The sequence below is a fragment of the Annulohypoxylon truncatum genome (assembly GCF_022578515.1).
Source record: "Annulohypoxylon truncatum strain CBS 140777 unplaced genomic scaffold F4807scaffold_17, whole genome shotgun sequence".
Classification (NCBI taxonomy): Eukaryota; Fungi; Ascomycota; class Sordariomycetes; order Xylariales; family Hypoxylaceae; genus Annulohypoxylon; species Annulohypoxylon truncatum.
The window spans coordinates 220514-238838 of NW_025953803.1; the positions used below are offsets into that span (position 1 = coordinate 220514).

The following is an 18325-nucleotide window of genomic DNA, read 5'->3' on the forward strand; positions in this document are numbered from 1 at the left end:
TATTTGGGCTGGAGAGAATATGTAGCTCCTACTAAACCCCCTAAGTATTCTCAAGAACGTCTCAATAGCGGTTGAATACGTATCATATTTGCAAGTCATGCACAGATCTTACGAGCTTCAGGAGGGAAATGACTAGAATTGATATTGATAAAATATCATGTAGGAGCTCGAGGTCCCATGAACATTGTATGGGAGCGATTATAAGCTAATCTAGTATGAATAATAAAAAAGGATCGTGTGTGCAGCGAAGAAAAGGGTGCATGCACTGTCTGTCTGTCCTTTGAAAAAAAAGGAGAGTAATAAAAAAAATCAAGAGGAAAAAATGGCAAAAAGCTTGGCTTGCGACTCGAACCAGCGGGATCGACCTGAACAATTGGCAGTTGCCGCCACCCTAGTGTAAGTTGGAACGAGCCTGGGCCTACGAAAAACCCCGGACAGTTTTTCTAATCCGTCATCTACCATGACCACTAGACCAATTGCCATCTCAATCTCCAGTCATATATCAGGACTGGAAAACTTGGACAATATTCAGGTATATAAGCCCAACATCGGTAGGGTGGCCTGTGTCAGGTGGCCTGTGCCAGCTGCCCGTTGTTCTGGCGACGACGAACCTTGAGATGCTGAGTCACCCTCCTAAAATATTGTCATAACTAACTACCACTCCACTTTTATAGGTACTTGGTCTGTGTACCTTTTTACACAAGAACCACTCTTACCCCCTTACTATCACTCCTCACTCCGGAAACGATGACGTCGTGGTCGTATCGGACATCGTCCTCGGTCGTCTCGTATAACCGCATATGCGGGAAGACTCGCAGCGTAAAAGTCGCGACAATAGTGTACATCTCGCAGAGCGCCAGACTAGCATCGCCACCACTTGTTAGCATTCTGTATATGCCCACGACCGAGGCCCGACAACCAAACCCCAGGTTTGGATAGTCGGTTTAGTCGATTAAGGAAATCAAAGGGGTTGAGGTTGACCTAGGTAAAAACTTACTTCATGCCCAAGCATATCCTCGTCCCCTTATTAAACGCCATCAAACAGCGATCCAAATCCCTCCTCCTCTTCCCCTCCCCATCCAACCACCGCTCCGGCGCAAACTTAAACGAGTCCGGGAAAAGGCTCTCGTCATGGTGAATTAGATACGTGCTCATCCCCACCGCATACCCGCGCGGAACCACATGCTCGACCTTGCCGCCTTTCCACTCCCCGCTATACACGAGGTCCTCCTCGGTCGCGGCGCGCGCCGTGCGGCTGGAGACACCGTACGAGAGCCTCAGCCCCTCCTGCACGACGGCGGACAGGTACGGCAGCTTCTCGAGGTCGGACCACGGGGGAATGCGCAAGGGGTCCGGGACGGCGGCGCGCAGCTCGTCGGCGAGGCGCGCGAGCGTGCGCGGCTGCGCCAGCAGGAAGTAGGTTATGACCGACAGCGTCCAGCTGACGGTCTCGGTGCCGCCGCTGAGCACGGTGACGGCCTCGCCGACGATGCGGTCGGGCGTTTTCTCCGCGGCGGGGAGGTCCGAGTGCAGCAGCTCTTTGAAGATGGTGGGGTACTTTTCGTCGATGACGCCCGCGTCTGAGTTGGCTTTTGTTTGCTTGACGTTGTTCGGGATGTCAACCTAGGGGTTCTGGCTGTTAGTTGATTATGCTTCATTCGAGCTTACGCAATGTGAGGGAGGAAGTGCCGCTTACTCGCAGCGTCTTGATCATCAGGGACATGCCCGCGGGTAAGTAATTCAAGAGCCTATATCCTGTCAGCGTCTTTGACGGTTCCCTTAACTCTCTGGAGCATTCGTCAGAACTAACCATGGCATCGCCAAGAGAGAATGCTTGAACATGGGGAAGAAACGGCAGATATATGTTATGTTCAAAAGCGCGTACAGCGGCCCACGAAAGTTGGGCGCCCACCCGTCTCGCTCGAGAAAGTTGAAGCTCTGGCCGAAGCAATAACCCGATATGACGTCCGACGTGAAGCAGCTGTAAGCCTCCTGGATCAGGAAAGGCTCGCCTTTGTTCACACCGCTGAGGAGCTTCTCGCAGAGGCGCTGGGCGTACTCTCGGATTTGAGGCTCGTACTGAGAAATCTGAGGCTTGGAGAAGTATTTGACTAAGGGTGCGCGCCGGAGGCGATGGTGGTCGTGGGGCGTGGTCATGAAACCGGACCCTGCAAAGCTATGTCTTGTTAGTTTCGTGCATACAGCAAATGTTGGCGAGGGAAAGGGGCTTACGGTGAACCTCTGGTTTGGTGAGTTGGCTTATCACGCTTCCTGCCACCCGCCGCATAGATGGAGTCGACAAAATTGAAGTCGCTACAGTGAATCTCATCTGGATTTATACGAACCATGGGGCCTGAACTCGAATCAGCATATAGGTTATCTCTTTACACCTTTAGCAGCAGATAGGGGCTCAGCACCATAAATCTCATGCATTCTTTTTATCTCATGAGTATACCGCCCAAACCTCACACAGTCGTACCAAAACTCAGGAAGGTATGTCGCCGCCGCCAATTTAGGACCAGGAAACCGGCTGAGAGGGTGGAATGGAGAGATATTCCATGCTGCCCGTAGCAGTTGGTAGACCATCCAGCCGCCGAGGAGGATAAGGGCATTGCGGATTGTCAGAATCTCTACCACTTCTTCACGAGAGGGTATCTTGGATAATATATCATTGACAACAGTCATGGTGTTGAATTTTAAAAGTTGTCAAGGGCTAAGTGATGAATCGATCGACTGAGTCAGGCATACGACTATCGCTTGATGTGCCGAGTCGCTAGTATCGAGGCCTATTTATATACCCACCATCTACCTCAAGCAACCCTCACAATTGCGGGGATTATGTATGGTATATGAGTAAATGAAGCGGGCCTCGAACAGAATGTGTCGACAGCATTTTCGTTGTCGTCCGTCACAATCCGCCGCCCCTATAGCGGCTCTCCACGCGGAGGCGGAGGCGGTCGGTAAACTGCGGTGGTATCCAGCAACGTCACGGCATCCACCATGGTGCTGAATCGACGATAACACACAGCAGCAGGTAGCTATTCACAAGGCATGCGATAACGCCCTCTTCCGATGGCTTGCATGAATGATGCTAGATCATCCACTTATAATGCCTGCACGATCGCAACGTGCTCCCCATAGATGCAGATGAGATACCACACGTATACGGTTATCCGGGGCTGTCATCTCTATGTAGGGTGATCTTTTGGTACCGGAGTCTGGGCATGGTGTTGCGGTGGCACTATTCCACTGACAGGCTTCGACGCCGTCGATACCATATACGATAGAGATTACCACGAACCACTACCAAACCGGCGAAATTAACAGATCGAGTGACATATTTGAGGGTAATCTGTCTGACCATTGTGAAACGATGAAGTGATAAAATGATGTTACCAGCAGAATCACATACATACATACCTCAGATAGATGCACGGCAGTTTGTCTCTCGGACGTGATTTGTGGTAGTTCCAAGCCTCAATCCGTTCTGAGTATGCCGGTACGTTGACCGTTATCACACGTAAGCGATCTATACTCTTATAGGCCTTCCATTTGCTGTTTCTTCTGGTGGTGCAACGGCTATACCATCTTCCAAGGGTGTCTGTTTGGCTCTTGGAGAGGATAGTCTTGTTACACCAAAACTGTCTTAGTTCTAGGTAACGTGCCGCGCTGACCCAAGAGAAAAAGCAAATACCTTAGTATGTAAGATGACCATTGACGAATGCAACATGTGAGAACTGACAGAGTTTCTGCGTTGGCTGTGTAACTCGAAATACCGGATGGAAGGTCTAATCAGCTGGTTACGTAAAAATGGTAATACTAGGTAATTCTACTTGAATGTAAATCCTGGACCTACAATAACCGAGTGATGAGTGACATCAGCGGCGTTTGTACAGGAAGCAATTCAGAAATAAGGCTGCGGCTCAAAGTTGTCTCCCGATTCCTATAACCAACCAGGCCAGCCAACCCGCGCAGATAACTGGGAATCTGTTATTATGTATGTCATTCACAATATAGCTAGGTAGCTTAAAGTTTTTATTTGTTTTTATTTATTTTGTTTTACTTTTTTACTAAAAAGCTTGGAGTTCCCCTATATGACTTTCCCAATCTCGTAGCCAAGCCTATGTTCCAACTAACTGATAAAGTTGACGGACTCTTACGAGAAACAAATATAACACAATTTACGAACTGATCTATTTATTTAAGCTGTGGCTGCATCGCATTGTACCATCGCTAACGAAGGAGCTTAAGGAGGCGTCAGGATCGTCGCCTGTGGGCGTTGCGCCAATCTAGCCGATTAGGACCTTTGACCCTCCGCGTTCGGAGTGTAGAGCAAGATAAGGCAGACACTTCTTCGGATATTTGCTACCAGGTCCATGGCCCGACCTACAGACCCGAGGAATCACTTTCACAAAATAAGTTTCGGGATAAGAGAAGCCTTAGAGGCTTTGGACACTTATGAACTCAATCATTCGAACACTCAAGGAATTTATGTTAATGGACAGCTGGTTTGATGCTAAGATACTAGGCGCAAACCAAAAAAGAACCCATCAAAGAATTGTCGAACGAGGGCCGAACCAAACGCCATGCAAGCCTGCAAATGCGACCCTTAGACCAAAGTTGCCATGCATTTTTGAAGAAACCGTGATGTAACAAACCGCCCGCTATTTCTACAACCACCTGATCGTGCGGCACTATCCGCTTGGCGAAACCCGAACTTGCCAACACTGTGCTACCCGAGGAAGCTGTAGCTCGATGCTGCCATCCGACTCGGCCATCTGTCTATCCCGATGACACTATGACGAGACTGCCAGTGGCGGGCCTAACGTAACGGGAGAGGGTTTCTGTTGTCCATCTTCGAGGTTCTTCCTGCTAGGTGTGGCGGGATTTGTTCGGGATGGGCTGGATCCGCTCGTGATGTTAGCAAGCGCGTAACTAGCCGATCGGGTGAGTGCCTCTCCGTCTACTTCTAGCGACACACTCTCCTTCGAATCCTTCTCATTTTCCTGGGAACTGGATATAGGTTGTAGCTTTGGCTGTCGCGCTGCTCTCCTACCCCGTCCAAAAGAATCCGAGCTTTTCAGGTGGTAGTACTCCTCCTCGGACGAGGAGTCAAAGTCGGCAGAGACCGGTGGCCGGGCCCGACGACTTTTCCGCTTCCGGGGCTCGTCCGAGGCATCCGAGGATTCTAGTGACACGCTCCGACTTCTTGGAACTCGGAGACTTTGCTGTCCCCGGCTTGAAGCAGTGTTCTTCCTAGTAATAGTCTTGTGAAGCGTTGTGGTGGAGTCAAAATCTGAGGGCAGCTCGCCACTCTTGAATTTGGCCTCCATCGCTCTTTCGTGGACCAGTCGGCCTAGGTTAGGTCCGTCACTCATCGTCGTCTTGCGGCTAAGATGACTCGCCATGCTTCCACTTCTACTAACCGGCACTTTACCTTCCATGATCTTCGCAGGTGGGGGTGGTTGCAGCATCCACTTGTTACCGTCCTTGTGTACGGGCTTCTGTCGCACGATTGGGGGGTGGTAATCGTTGACAGGAGGGTTTCGTGGTGCAAAATAGAAATTATGCCTGTCCTCGTCGGTAACTGGTTTCGGCTCCTTCCCTAAACTTGCATCAAACAGTCGGCCGGCCGATGACCCCGCTTGCTTAATAGCGTCCATCAATTTATGAGTGCGGGATATATCTTGATCTTGACCCCACAACTCTTCGTCTTCCCTCTGGTAACGTTTTCGGTTCCAATCGTCTGAATAGCTAGTAGAAAAGCTAAGTTTACCATCTTCGACGGCCGTCCGACTACTACCTGGGCTTAGACTGTTGACTTGGGTACTGCTTCCAGCGGCGCTTGTGCTCTCCTTGCCAGAACTACTTAGGCGCTTTTGGCTTATGTTTTTATTTCCACCTCCATTATACTTCTTCGCTTGTATGCGGGGGCCCATCATGATTTCTTCGGACCAATATGGATTCGTGTTGAAAGGATCTGGGTGAAGGTATGATCCAGGGTTCTCGGCTTGGATGCGTGCCTTCTCTTCGCGTTCCTTCTTGGCTTTCGCCTTGGATTGCTGATGATGTTTCGCTTGGAGACATGGCGCACAAGATACGAGGTAAAATATGGCGGACTGAACAGCAACACCGAACGACATGATAGGTATGGAATATTTGTGTGTGCCTGTTGAAGGCCTACGTTGAAAATGAAGGGACTATCCTTGGTAACAGCATTGGCGAAATAAGCTAGTTCATAAGATGGTTCGTAGACGGGCGTGTCGAAGTGGGAGGTTTAGAGAAGGCAGTTCGATATTAGCGGCGAGAGGAGGCTTCGTACGTCGTTCTAAGTTTCGGCTAACAACACAAGACGAATTCTATTTTTGGTAAGGCTAAGTTCGAAAGGGGTGGAAGGTGCAATTGGTCGTTTCTGAATACGCCAGGTAAAGAGAATTCGTCGGTATAGAGGGGGAAAAGTCAAATAATCATTAAGTTTCAAGGTCCAGCGCGTGAGTGAATGAGCGAGTGCGATTCGTATAGTATAAGGAAATGGGACAAGTGATATGCGGTAGGCGTCGGTAGCAATCTAAAATTGCTCAATTGTATCGTAAGACTAGGAGCTGGACAAGTCGAGGCTTCTAAGTGCTTAAGTTGAAACCAAGGCAGAAACTAGTGTGGTGGAACAATGGGATGAGAGGATAGCAAACAATCGGTATGGGCGGAAGTCGTTGTCGTGTTAGAAGGCGAAGTCGAATATAGAAACAATATAATTGAATTGACCCCCTGATAGAAGGTAGAAAGAAGTCAGTCTTAATTTACAACGATAATATAAAGGAAGACGACTCTTCAGCTACCACCGGCAGCGTGGAGGAAATAGTCGACGAAAAAGGGAAGTGAGGATGTTGTAAGTTGTAAATGGTAAATCAGCGAGTGGAGAGAAATTCGGGAAGTGAACTCAGGATGTCGATGAACAAACGTAAACTAGCAGACGGCGGACAGGCAGGCGACGATGGAAATTGGGAAAGGTGCGGACGATCCCACGCACGTTTCTGCATTCCCTGCATCCTACGAAATAATGTATGGTCCGGGTTGGATGGGTTATGTACGATAGTGGACCAATTGAGATAAGTTTGGGGGATAAATGGGGCAGGATGGGGACCAGGGGAGTTAGCTTCACTCTGCATGTTTCAAAGGCGCAAGCGCCACATCTTGGCTTCCAGCGAGGCAGGTGCAGACATTGCAGGGGTGGAGGAAGCAGGGTTCTGTGGTGGCGTTCCCCTCGATCCATGCCACTTGGACGGGATATCATTGGACATCGAATAAACTCAACCACAGAAGGTGGGGTTATTCTCTTGAATACATACCTACCTGGTAGGTAGCAGTTCGAAAGCCATACACCCCCGGCTGCCCCACCACTATGCAGTATAAACGACCCGCTTTCATTTGCGCCTGCCTTTATGCTCTCGGGTCCCTATCGGGTCCCGCCCTTTCCTGCCTTCGAATTGGAATTTGGATAATCGCTCGCTTGGCAGTGCAATGTCAGCAAATGGCACGTTTTACCCTTGTCCGCCACGGCTAGTTCACCTGGCCTGTGCTTTACAACTCGTCAACTTGCATACTCCCCGCAACGAATCCCAGGTACGACTGCAACACTCGCATTTGGATAGATGAACCGAAATGCATAATGACCTCCGTTAAGATTCCAAGATTCCCCAAGATTCCCAGAGAATTTCCCTCAATCACACCTGTCTCTTCTTTCGCCTCTTCTGCCTCGCGTCTCTTTGCCACGCAAACTTTAGTGGCTAAGCAACTGAATATGAGTATGAGATCTCACCTATCCGTAACTCACACGTATGAGTGATATTGGACAATCAGAAGATTGCTGAACACAGCCATACTGCGTACCTGATAAATAAATAGCCACACGTCAGATTCCACCTAATCCCACTTACGACTGCGCCTTTTCAGCGTACAACATCCACCAATCGTCTTCGGAATGCATTACTAAATTTGTGTCGATGCATCGACCCATGAAATCGGGAAATGTAACTCAACTGGCATATTCTGGAATGATTGCTGCTAACACAACAAAAACCTAAACAGCCCGAATTTCTCGAGCTTATCAAGTTTGAAATTAATAAAGTACAATATAATTACACATATTAAACTCATCAGTCAATTAATTGACTTCCAAAACTTAGATTTGTGCAGCGTGTTACATGTGTACACGTGAATGAAAGTCTGGGTTTCACGTGAGCCATTGCAATGCCGGTTAATATTCTCCTAGCATTAGGTGCATCCATGTTTAAACGTTGATAACTAGTAGGTAAGCTAGGCTTTCCGTCATCTAACGGAACTGATATCCAAGTGATATATCAGTGAGCGCCAATATGATAAAAAGAAGCCAAATAATAACCCTTTAACGAAGACAGAATAGAAAAGAGCTAAATGCTAACCATGATAACAGATCCGCTCTTACATACCAGGCTATTTCGGTGTCTGGATCTACGAGATATCTCATCATCTTTCTTAGCTAGAGCCGGGATACCGAGATATCCATATAAATGACCTAGGTAGGTAGGTATATAATGGTCAACAACTGCCTTTTTGGATTGTCAAGTCGATGCTAGCTCGACGGGAAAAGCCGTAGATCTACTACGACCTATTGATCACCTTCTAGCCATTATCAATTGAATCCATTCAGACCAATTCAGCTACATTTACTCTAGAACCACAGAAATCTATAATATAACTAGGGCATGGCACATATGCTTAGATCGCGTCACGGTTTCACCAATAAGCAGACACGTTAAAAAGGAAAGTATGCGCATCCATTGTGCTACTCTGATCTCATAGCTACTTCGAATTTTTAAGAAAATAGTGCCCCCATCTGTCCGCCAACTGTGGGCACGAAAACATTAGCACGACCTCTCCACATCTCAATCAGGCTGAAATGGGAGTCGGGTAGCACGAGATTGTCGCGCCGTTGGTGCAGAGATCAGCTGCAACGAGTAGAAGAAGAGAAAAAAACGTAGTCGTTGATACAAAGCAAGGGCGGTCAAGTTCTGTGTTTCGTTCGGGCATCCAGCAACAAAGTAGAAAAATAAAACGAATCTCCCTTGCCCGATCCAAGTCCAAGCCCTTAATTTTTTGGTTTCGCGATGCCTGACGTCCGTGTCTGTAGTGTGATTGATTCGATGTAAAGGCGGTGATGGTACGGTAATGGTACGGTGATGGTGGAGAATACTGTACAACAGGGGGGTCGACCGTTGAAAGAAAAGGGGTTAAGTCATGAAATCTATGCAATATTCACGGCGGGTAAAATGTATAAAGAAGTAGAGTGTGCCGGTATCGAGGTGCCCAACGTCCCAATGTCTCAACTTCATACGTCCCACTCTTCCTCGTCATTATCATCAGTCTCCTCAGGAGTGAGAGCAGCAAAAGAGGAGTTGCTGCTGGTTAGGATCGGCTTCTTGTTGGTGCCGTTGACCGGGGCCGAAGGCTTGGCGGTCGGAGTGCTACCACCATTTGTGGCCGGTGCTGAAGGTGTCGACGTCTCACCGGACACATCCTTCTTCTTTCCCTTCTTTTTCGTCTTCACCTCGTTCCAGGAGTCCTCTTGTCGAAGCATCTCCATCTGCTCCTCCTCGGATGGTACACCGGAGATCCAAGGGTCGGCTTTCTCCTTGATCGGCTCAGCAGCCTTCGTGGCAACAGGCTTAGCAGCCTTCGCGGGCTCTGCCTTTGGCTTCTCGTCAAACGTATCTAACGGTTGAACGGTGTTGTTGTCGCCATTGGTAGGCTTACCATTCCAGGCATTTTGAGTGTTAGCTGCGAAGGTGGAGCCGTCCTTAGCGGCGCGTCCTTCGGCAATGCGAGCAGTTCGTCGCTGCTGTTCCAGCTTGACCTTTCGCTCCTTCTCTTCCTCCTCACGAGCAGCCTTAGCAGCCTCGGCCTTCTTTCGGTTCTGACGTTGCTTCTTTGTCTCGACTACTTCGGGCGCCTTCTGCTTTCGCTCCTTAGGCTTCTTGGCAGAGTCAACATCAGTTAGACGAAGGACGGAGGGACCGGGTGCAGTAGGTTCAAGCATATCAGATACATCTCGGCTATCAGCAGGTACAACGACAGGAGAGGCTTGGGAAGACAAGTCATCATCGGCATCACCGGCGTGGGAGGAAGGGACTGATATCTTTCCAGCTTGTGCTTCGGAAATCTCCTGTGCCTTGGACTGCTTGACAGACTTTTGTTTCTTCTCATCCGACTTCTTGGTGTTAAATTTGGTTCCAGCGTGAGTAGTGGATAGTTGACGAGCAAATTCCCGGTCAGCTTTCTTATCGGCGGCCTCGACCTGTTCGCGATTGTAATCGATGTTTGATGGGGCAGGTTGAGTCGGTGCGTCTGCCGGGGCTTTCGGCTTCGGCTTTGGTTTTGCGGGCTTCTCCGTCTTCTTCTTAGCGTCACTTCCTAGACCAACTTCATTCTGTTTTCCTGATTGTCTAGTGAAGGAACCACGACGTTCAGTTCGCTTCTGTAGCTGCTTCTGTTTACTACGGTACCAGAAAAGTCCGCCAAGTCCAATCATGACCGCCCATCCACCAATAGTGGTGAGGGTCGAGTGAGTGGTAGAAATATCCATGGTAAACGGAAATCGTCGTAAGCGCAGCTACGTATGCGCCGTTGACCAGATGGAACCGATGGCAGAAGGTAGACAAATTGATGGCAGCACGAAGTGCCTCGAGAATGAAGGCGTTAAGACGTCTCGGCGATGTCGATGTGTTCAATTTGCGTGTTTCGTAAGACACACACCGGACGTACGAAGAGCTCGGAGGAGCTAAACCAGTGACGGAAGGTGATGCGCCGATTATGTCGAGCTCTACTGCACTGCACAATACAAATAGGAAAGAGTGTGGACGAGCACACCCGAGAAATGAAAGGTGGCCGATGCAAGCTTCTGGTGAAGCTGAATCAGCGGCGAAGTGCTTAAAAAAAGGAAATAAAAGGATGTATTTTTTATGGTGACGAGTTATACGAAATATGGGAGGAATAAAAAGAGGAACAAAGTGAATGTGGTCTGTAAATTTTTAACTTTTTGGCTTTGCGTTGGCTGTCAAGGTTGTCAGGGTCAGTGGATGGGATGGATATGAACAGATCGTGGTCGCCGCGTGGTAACTTCAATAACTTTAGGGGATAAGTACCTAGTCGTAGCTAGTAGCACGGATAAGGTTGTGCTGTCATTAATGATCATTGACCAATCAATACGAGTCTAGATGTAGAAGGTTATCCATTTAAAGGGGCCAATGTTGGACAGCTGTCCAATACAGTACAATGGCAGTGGGTCTTCATAATGTATAATTGCCCAGGTGAACTCTACATCCGCTTATTCATGGCGCCAGGGCGCTTTATCTCGTTATTGTATTAGCGTCTCACCAAATTGAATTTGTGGATACGAAAGAACACGGAAAGCCCCTTAAAAAATCGACGAAGCGTAAATCCTATTCGCTTGGCCTCGCATTAGAGAATGAACTGACATACTTAGCGCAATTTGGTATGGATGGCGCGAAACCATTCAGACATCTGTGATTTGAATGATTGAATACAAAGCATATGTAGGCGACGACTGTTCGGTTGGTCAAAAACTTCCGTGATGCAAGCTGCCAGCTCTTTCATTTGAGTACCTTTTTTTCTACTCTGTCACTCACCAGTCGGTTAGCCTTCCTTACTACGAACATTGAGGGATGTACATAGGCAACTTGCATATCTTACGCAGATCCAGATCTCAACCAAGATCAATCTGACCAATAGGTGGTATTGGCCTGCGATACTTGGAAGCTGTCATTCACTGTAACCTTTCTATTTGTTGAGTATATCTGGAGCACCCTTTGGTTTTATACATTACTGATATTCATATAATATTTGGTTCACTGCTTGTTGAATCCTCTCAAGACTCTAGTGTCTAGCTACTCCTAATTGGCAATGTTACAAGATCTCCACCTTGGCATACTCGCTACCTTATCCTACTTGAGCAGGTCATCACTTATACGGTGAAATAGATTGCCTATTTGTGTATATGCGCCCAGGTATTTTTATTCTATTATTAAGTTTCGATTTCATGTGCCTACGCCATCACGAATTTCAATATCCATTTATCTAATGCGCTTCATGTGCCATATGTAGCAAAATGGGCGGGACTTAGCCACATGCGTCCGTTACTCGTTAAATTCGAAGAAGCGAGCACAATGCGGCAGCATAAGTACTATATCGCTATTCTCTTAGTTTTTCTTATCTCATTTGACTAGCATAAAACCCAATTCTTAGGTCAGCAATTAATTTTCTTGTCTCTGTTTGACGGGATGTATTCATCGACATATTGTAAATCACGAACAATACAACAATAATAGGGACAAGTCGGGGCGTTAATACATTCCGTCTTCCGGTTGCCGGAGGCTTGCGGGATCGGCTCCCCACCCGTTGGTCACCGACGGAGGGCGCTAGCGTCATCGGGTCGCAAATACCTTTTGTACCTAAAAGGGCTTAATTGGAGCCGCATCTTATCGCCATTTCCATATCTCTATACTTCCAATCTTGGCCTCTAGCTTTTCCACGTACCTTTTAATAACTTCAATTTCATATCGTAATTATATATATTCGAAATTCTAAACTTTCACTAAGATTATGGCTCCGAAGAAGCTTATTATAGACACCGATCCAGGTAAGTAGTGGAAGCTAAGATACAGAGCTCCGTAGCTTCAAAATTGAACCCTAGCTAATCTCTACTAGGTGCCGACGATGTCATGGCCATGCTTCTAGCCCTGGCAGCCTCGCGGGAGGAGTTAGAGGTGGTGCTAATTTCGGTCACCTACGGCAACGTGGCATTGGAGGCTTGCTTACGGAACGTGGTTGCTATGTTCCATGTCCTTGACAACGAGATGGAGTGGCGTAAGGCCCAAGGAAAGCCATTGGGTTTCGAAGGTCTACGCACTTACAAGCCTATCGTTGCCGTCGGTCCTGAGCACGCCTTGGAAGAGGAGATTTTGATGGCGGATAACTTCCGTAAGTCGAGATATATGAACATGTGTCAGGCTGCATGAGAAAACCGCGACTGACATGACATCTACTAGACGGGGCCGATGGATTACATGGCGTTCACGAGGCTGTATGTTGAAGAGGCCTTATCTTGCTGGGTGTTAACATTGGCTGACATACTATACTAGCACCCACATCTGTCACCAGCCGATACCTGGAAGTCTCTATTCAGAGACGGGCTTCCAAGCGGGGCTGATGAGCCCTCTTATTTGAAGTATTTCACACCTTCAAAAACTCCATCACACAAGGAGATCCTACGGATCCTAAAGGAGGAGCCGGCTAATACTGTCTCGATTTGCGCTCTTGGCCCGTTAACTAATCTGGCGCTAGCTGCCTCGGAGGACCCCGAGACCTTCCTCAGGGTTAAGGAAGTGGCTGTTATGGGCGGAGCTGTGGAGTGTGAGGGTAACGTTACGCCGGTTGCCGAGTTCAACACCTATGCCGATGCTGTTGCTGCTGCCCGGGTATTTGCTTTAACATCGCCGAGCCCTGCTTCTACCATGCCACCTATCCCGAAGGACAAGGCGACTCTCCCGCCGTACCCAGAAAAGCTTTCCAAGACCTTAAATATAAGTCTGTTCCCCCTCGATATCACTACGCCCCATCTCTTGAACTTCGGCTTCTTCCTGGAGAAAATCGAAGCACAGCTTGCCAATAATAGCCCATTAGGGACGTGGGTTAACACGTTCATGGCTGGCATTTTCCGTCAAATAACCTCCATGGTTGGTCCCGACGTAGAACCAGGACTGTCACTCCACGACCCCCTGACCGTCTGGTATATGCTCACGGGATCAAACCCGGCATGGACGCTGGCCAAAGGGGCGCCAGAGGACATACGTGTTGAGACATCAGGGCAGTGGACTCACGGAATGCATGTCTCGGATCGCCGCATTCTTAGGAAGCCTGACGGCGTGAACACTTTTGAAGTTCCGGGAGATGAGGATGGTTGGTTGAGTTTGAAGAGGGGCAATAGAATAAACAGGTATGTTACTAGTCCGGGTGAAATAGCTTTTGCGCCATTCCTGATGGAGAGGATATTCGGGTGAAGGGGGTAGTATATATGGAGCGCGATGAGTTCACCAGATATATATATGATGTGACAAGGGCAGTAAAGGTGTCAGCAGAATGCAAATATGGGTATCATTAGGCAAGAGGCATACCCTATGTGTGAATCTTCAAGAATCCCCTCTTCTGTAAATGCAATTATCCTTCCTCCAACGCCAGACCTATGATCTTAAGAACCCAAAGCTTTAAGGTTTGGTTCATACGCGATTCCAAATCCGCCTCCTATATGTGCTTGATACCACCAATTGCTGAGCCCTTCACCTCTTGCCAATTGATGCTTTCGTCGAGCGCCTCGTCCACCAAGCCTACCACGCACACATTGTCACCTCGAACAAGATAGAGACCTAACGGAACCTCTGTGGATGGTTCTGTGTCGTCGGAGGTTCGGATAACACGTTCAACTGTCTGGCCGAGGACCTGAGCATGTGGGGTCAGCCAGGGATTCACGATCAGAAATATGATACTTGTGTTCTTACCAAATTTGTCATCTGGTCGCAGCTTAAGAGATTCCCCACCAGGGTCCGTGAGTCTGCCGTAATTATCAAGACCTTCTCTAGTAGTCGCATGTTAGACAATTCACGCAGCAAGCCATGTTTCGGGTTGAAGATTGAGACCGTCAAAGAGAGAGCAACGCGACTTACTGTTGATATACCCGCCGAGGTTCGACATCTTGACAATTAAGGCAGTCGGGCTGAAGCTTATTACGATGTAAAGACGTAGATTGAAGAATGGGTACGGTAGGCTTGGAGGGCGTAACCTTAAGCTTGGTGCGGCTGTCAGTCAGGCAGCTCCAAATGCGTCGATGGATACTACGGCTTCCAAGATTTGAACCTCTTAGAAAATAGAGATGTAATATTCAAAGCCACACATTCACAAGTTATTGTGGCTGATCTAATGTGATAAGGTACGTACATACACTAGTTTATCCAATCTTTGGGGCTCAAACTGAGATCGGTTAACGGTTTCCCCACAATCATTGTCCGACGTACCTAGGTACCTTATGTAACACTCCGCTTAACCCCGGACCAATGATTATTTTCGTCCCTTTGTGACTTCCGAGGTGGCTTAGCTTTCATAATTCCCTTAGTTTTGCTGCCCTTAATTTTTAAACCCCGTTGAAAATCCTCCCTAATTAACCTGAGGCTCAGTCCATTATTCAGGGGCTTACTATGGTATGGAGGGTATTAGTTAACACAGGCCTAAGTATTTTTAAGTTTCTTGGCAATCGCAGGGGTAAGAAAAGATACTTACGCCTACATTCATTGAAGGGACTAGTACCAATTTAGTCTAGTGGACTGCTTCACGTGACGAATTGGTACTTTGGGGGGTGTTAATTAATTGGCCTGATACCGTAGTAAGGTCGTATTCTTTCTCGGACCCTCCCGAATTCTTCTCTTTATTCAAGAATTGACGATGAGTTAAAGCATGCAGGCAACCACCAACAAATACTACTTTAAACATTCTCATAGTAACAGAAACTACATTTCGGCTTGCCTCCTTTTTAATACCTTCCCGACTTGTGCATCCTCGACTCCAACGGGTCCGATCACAGTCGTCTCGTAGCCAATGATGGCCAATCAATTGGTGGCAAACGTTTGAAACATCTAAACTCAGCTGGGATTTTTTGTTTTTAAGTGACGCAGCCGCTGGACTTCCTACTCGGGTGATTGGCTCCCTCTGTTACCCCTGGCCGTTCCTTGCCGTTGCTTGTACATCACCACCAGTCTCGTACTAGCAAGACTAGGAAGGCCGGCGAGTTAAAGCAAGTCTTTTCCGTGGTCGGTTCACGATTCAGGGGCTCTTACGGCGCTCCATCGTTACCCCTTTGGACCTCCAACCTGTCATTCTTTTGCCAAGCTAAGCAAGGTAAAGTTCCACGTCAAGAAAGGATCCGCCATATGCAGTTGGTGAGAGATCTCTTTGTCCAATACACTCGTATGGTATATATCATGGCTTTTTTCCCCATTCCCAGCCATCTATCTCACTCCACGTTCCTACGTTCCTGACTTTACCGTCTGTCTCACTCTTTCATTCGTGGCGTCTGGCAACTTTTCACTCTTTTTCATTTTAGATATAAGGGATTTACTCGCCCTTGTTTCCAAACAATTACCTTCTTTACCAAGTACCCTCAGTGGTTCCCTTTCACTCTTTCTATTTTCGTTGCCAAGCACGACAAAGCCACCACCAATCGGAGCCCACGACCGTGTAGTTGGAAAACAATACGGAACCGACGATTCGACTTGAGTCTTCACTTATAAGCCAGCGCAAGACCCGCTATATTCTTTCTGAGAAAGACGTTGATCGATTTTTTACCTTTTCCAAAAACTTTTATCAGTTCTTTCTAGAGGAAGTCTCCAGCCAGCAACCATGAAATTTCAAGTCGCTACCATTGCCGCCGGCCTCCTCTTGGCCGGCCAGGCGGTCGCCGCCCCCGCCCCTAGCGCCCCCCTCAGGGCCAGGGATGGGAAGACGGCGGCAGAGATCGTGGCCGAGATCGCGCCCGACTCCAAGACCTGCGACGGGTCGGCGGAGTGCCGCACCGCCGACCAGGCCGGGCCCCTACTCGCCGACGCCATGGTCAAGTACGGCGTCTACGCCCCCGGCCAGATCGCGGGCATCATCGCGCTGACGGCCTTCGAGTCCGTCAACTACAAGTACAAGCACAACGTCTCGCCCGGCCGCCCCGGTCAGGGCACCTCCAACATGCAGCAGTTCAACTACAACCTGATGTACGCCCAGTCCATCCCCGAGCTCAAGAGCCAGGTCGCCGGCGTCGACGCCAACGCCGCCGACGACAAGAAGAACGACGTCCTGGCCCTCGTCAACGCCGACGAGTACAACTTCGGCTCCGGCCCCTGGTTCCTCACCACCCAGTGCACGAGCGACGTCCAGACCGCCCTCGCGAAGGGCGACGACGCCGGATTCCAGGCCTACATGGGCTGCGTGGGCGTCACCCTCACCTCGGACAGGACGGCTTACTGGACCAGGGCCAAGTCTGCTTTCGGCCTTGCCTAGGTTTTCGTTTTCGATGGGTATTTTTAAGGACTCTCTTGGCCATGCATGGACGAAAATATGCGGAGTTGAGGTTCGGACATTTTGATGAAATGGCATTTGGCATTATCGTTTTTACGTCGCATCATTGAGCAAGGGAAAAAAGAGATAGCGGTTCTGTGCTTCGGGGGATTCGGTCGTCTTCGCTTCTGTGTATATTGAATTTATCCATGATTTTTATATAAATGATGTTCATGGCATGATTGTGATTATGGTTATGATTTTCATGTGATGCGTCGTGAAGCGGCAAGATTACGATCTATTATTATACCAACGAGTAACTCGTCGACTACGCTATAGACAGGCCCGGCTCTAGCACTTGAGGGTTGCGATCAGTCCATAAGTGCTAGCTAAAGCTGTGCTGGAACTAGCTTGCTTGCAAATCCTAATACTTATGGAAAATACATCGGGTCTCATCCAATGCTTATTCGCGATTCACCTCGGTGTACTCCTATATTGATGCTGATTCAATTGAGAGCGATAGAGTATTAGAGGAATGTATATGCGAGAGTATAAGATATGTAAATACCTAATTTGTTGAAATTTTGTTATTGAAAAAAAAAAAAACCAGTGACAGAATACACCTGGGTGAGGTCTCGGCTGGCTACTTCCATTGGCAACGACGTCAAACCGATCTAGGATAGAACATCTGAAGTTGTCTAGGTAGTTATTGTTTTATATCAATATTTATTATCTCGCCTGTGTAATGTGCCCTCGTTGGCTGAATTGACTCCATTGACATCTGTAAGTTAGTATGTATGGTGGCTTTGGACTGAATGATCTATTATGCCTTAGGCTACGAGTCTAGCGAGCCTACTTTTCATAGTATCTAATTTTTTAGTCCGAGCAGGGCGGTATTCGAATCTAAGTTTACAAATGGTCTAGGACGCTGTCGTGCTGTTCTCTTTCACCTAATGATTTTGTTCAATGAACTCGTATCCTTTAAAAGGACCGAGAAGTTGATACAGTAATTGAAGCCCCGGAGGAGAGTTGTTTGGTTCATGCTATGTAACCTGGACATCATCGACGTTATATATGCGTACACATATCCCCCATCACTAAATGCACTTTTGTGACCTCCTATGTAAACAAAAAGACGCTGCAGATGCCGCACCTAAAATGTACCGAGATATAAGGGCTGATC

At 48.2% G+C, this 18325-nt stretch overlaps 6 protein-coding genes across 6 annotated transcripts; 2 read left to right on the top strand and 4 right to left on the bottom strand.

Annotated features, from left to right (window-relative positions):
• Nucleotides 1-589: 589 nt before the first annotated feature.
• F4807DRAFT_92805 (cytochrome P450) lies at nt 590-3206 on the bottom strand. The gene is made up of 6 exons (XM_048003663.1): nt 2418-3206; nt 2233-2353; nt 1811-2176; nt 1697-1748; nt 998-1623; nt 590-861 (listed from the first exon to the last, which is right to left on the bottom strand). The coding sequence occupies exons 1-6, from the start codon at nt 2683-2685 to the stop codon at nt 696-698; spliced, it is 1599 nt and encodes a 532-aa protein (XP_047853935.1). The 5' UTR covers nt 2686-3206; the 3' UTR covers nt 590-695.
• Nucleotides 3207-4725: 1519 nt separating this feature from the next.
• F4807DRAFT_92781 (uncharacterized protein) lies at nt 4726-6520 on the bottom strand. The gene has a single exon (XM_048003662.1). The coding sequence runs from the start codon at nt 6141-6143 to the stop codon at nt 4797-4799; it is 1347 nt and encodes a 448-aa protein (XP_047853936.1). The 5' UTR covers nt 6144-6520; the 3' UTR covers nt 4726-4796.
• A 2099-nt stretch (nt 6521-8619) lies between these two features.
• On the bottom strand, nt 8620-10731 carry F4807DRAFT_92884 (uncharacterized protein). The gene has a single exon (XM_048003664.1). The coding sequence runs from the start codon at nt 10616-10618 to the stop codon at nt 9365-9367; it is 1254 nt and encodes a 417-aa protein (XP_047853937.1). The 5' UTR covers nt 10619-10731; the 3' UTR covers nt 8620-9364.
• A 1923-nt stretch (nt 10732-12654) lies between these two features.
• On the top strand, nt 12655-14111 carry F4807DRAFT_451776 (nucleoside hydrolase; the record flags this gene model as incomplete). The annotated part of the gene is made up of 4 exons (XM_048000263.1): nt 12655-12691; nt 12760-13032; nt 13101-13135; nt 13194-14111. The coding sequence occupies 4 exons, from the start codon at nt 12655-12657 to the stop codon at nt 14109-14111; spliced, it is 1263 nt and encodes a 420-aa protein (XP_047853938.1).
• Nucleotides 14112-14225: 114 nt separating this feature from the next.
• Nucleotides 14226-14984, bottom strand: F4807DRAFT_426658 (Sm-like ribonucleoprotein). The gene is made up of 2 exons (XM_047998080.1): nt 14607-14984; nt 14226-14547 (listed from the first exon to the last, which is right to left on the bottom strand). The coding sequence occupies exons 1-2, from the start codon at nt 14694-14696 to the stop codon at nt 14353-14355; spliced, it is 285 nt and encodes a 94-aa protein (XP_047853939.1). The 5' UTR covers nt 14697-14984; the 3' UTR covers nt 14226-14352.
• Nucleotides 14985-16047: 1063 nt separating this feature from the next.
• F4807DRAFT_92896 (uncharacterized protein) lies at nt 16048-17572 on the top strand. The gene has a single exon (XM_048003665.1). The coding sequence runs from the start codon at nt 16498-16500 to the stop codon at nt 17143-17145; it is 648 nt and encodes a 215-aa protein (XP_047853940.1). The 5' UTR covers nt 16048-16497; the 3' UTR covers nt 17146-17572.
• The last annotated feature ends 753 nt before the right edge of the window (nt 17573-18325 follow it).

What these genes read in the sequence shown, in the direction of transcription:
- F4807DRAFT_92884 (XM_048003664.1), bottom strand. Translation starts at nt 10,618, where the DNA reads ATGGATATTTCTACCACTCACTCGACCCTCACCACTATTGGTGGATGG.
- F4807DRAFT_92805 (XM_048003663.1), bottom strand. Translation starts at nt 2,685, where the DNA reads ATGACTGTTGTCAATGATATATTATCCAAGATACCCTCTCGTGAAGAA. An exon ending in AAGAATGCATGAGATTTATG is followed by an intron (nt 2,354 to 2,417) that starts GTGCTGAGCCCC and finishes ATTCGAGTTCAG; the next exon opens with GCCCCATGGTTCGTATAAAT. An exon ending in AGGATATGCTTGGGCATGAA is followed by an intron (nt 862 to 997) that starts GTAAGTTTTTAC and finishes TGGCGATGCTAG; the next exon opens with TCTGGCGCTCTGCGAGATGT.
- F4807DRAFT_92781 (XM_048003662.1), bottom strand. Translation starts at nt 6,143, where the DNA reads ATGTCGTTCGGTGTTGCTGTTCAGTCCGCCATATTTTACCTCGTATCT.
- F4807DRAFT_92896 (XM_048003665.1), top strand. Translation starts at nt 16,498, where the DNA reads ATGAAATTTCAAGTCGCTACCATTGCCGCCGGCCTCCTCTTGGCCGGC.
- F4807DRAFT_426658 (XM_047998080.1), bottom strand. Translation starts at nt 14,696, where the DNA reads ATGCGACTACTAGAGAAGGTCTTGATAATTACGGCAGACTCACGGACC. An exon ending in GCGACCAGATGACAAATTTG is followed by an intron (nt 14,548 to 14,606) that starts GTAAGAACACAA and finishes CCACATGCTCAG; the next exon opens with GTCCTCGGCCAGACAGTTGA.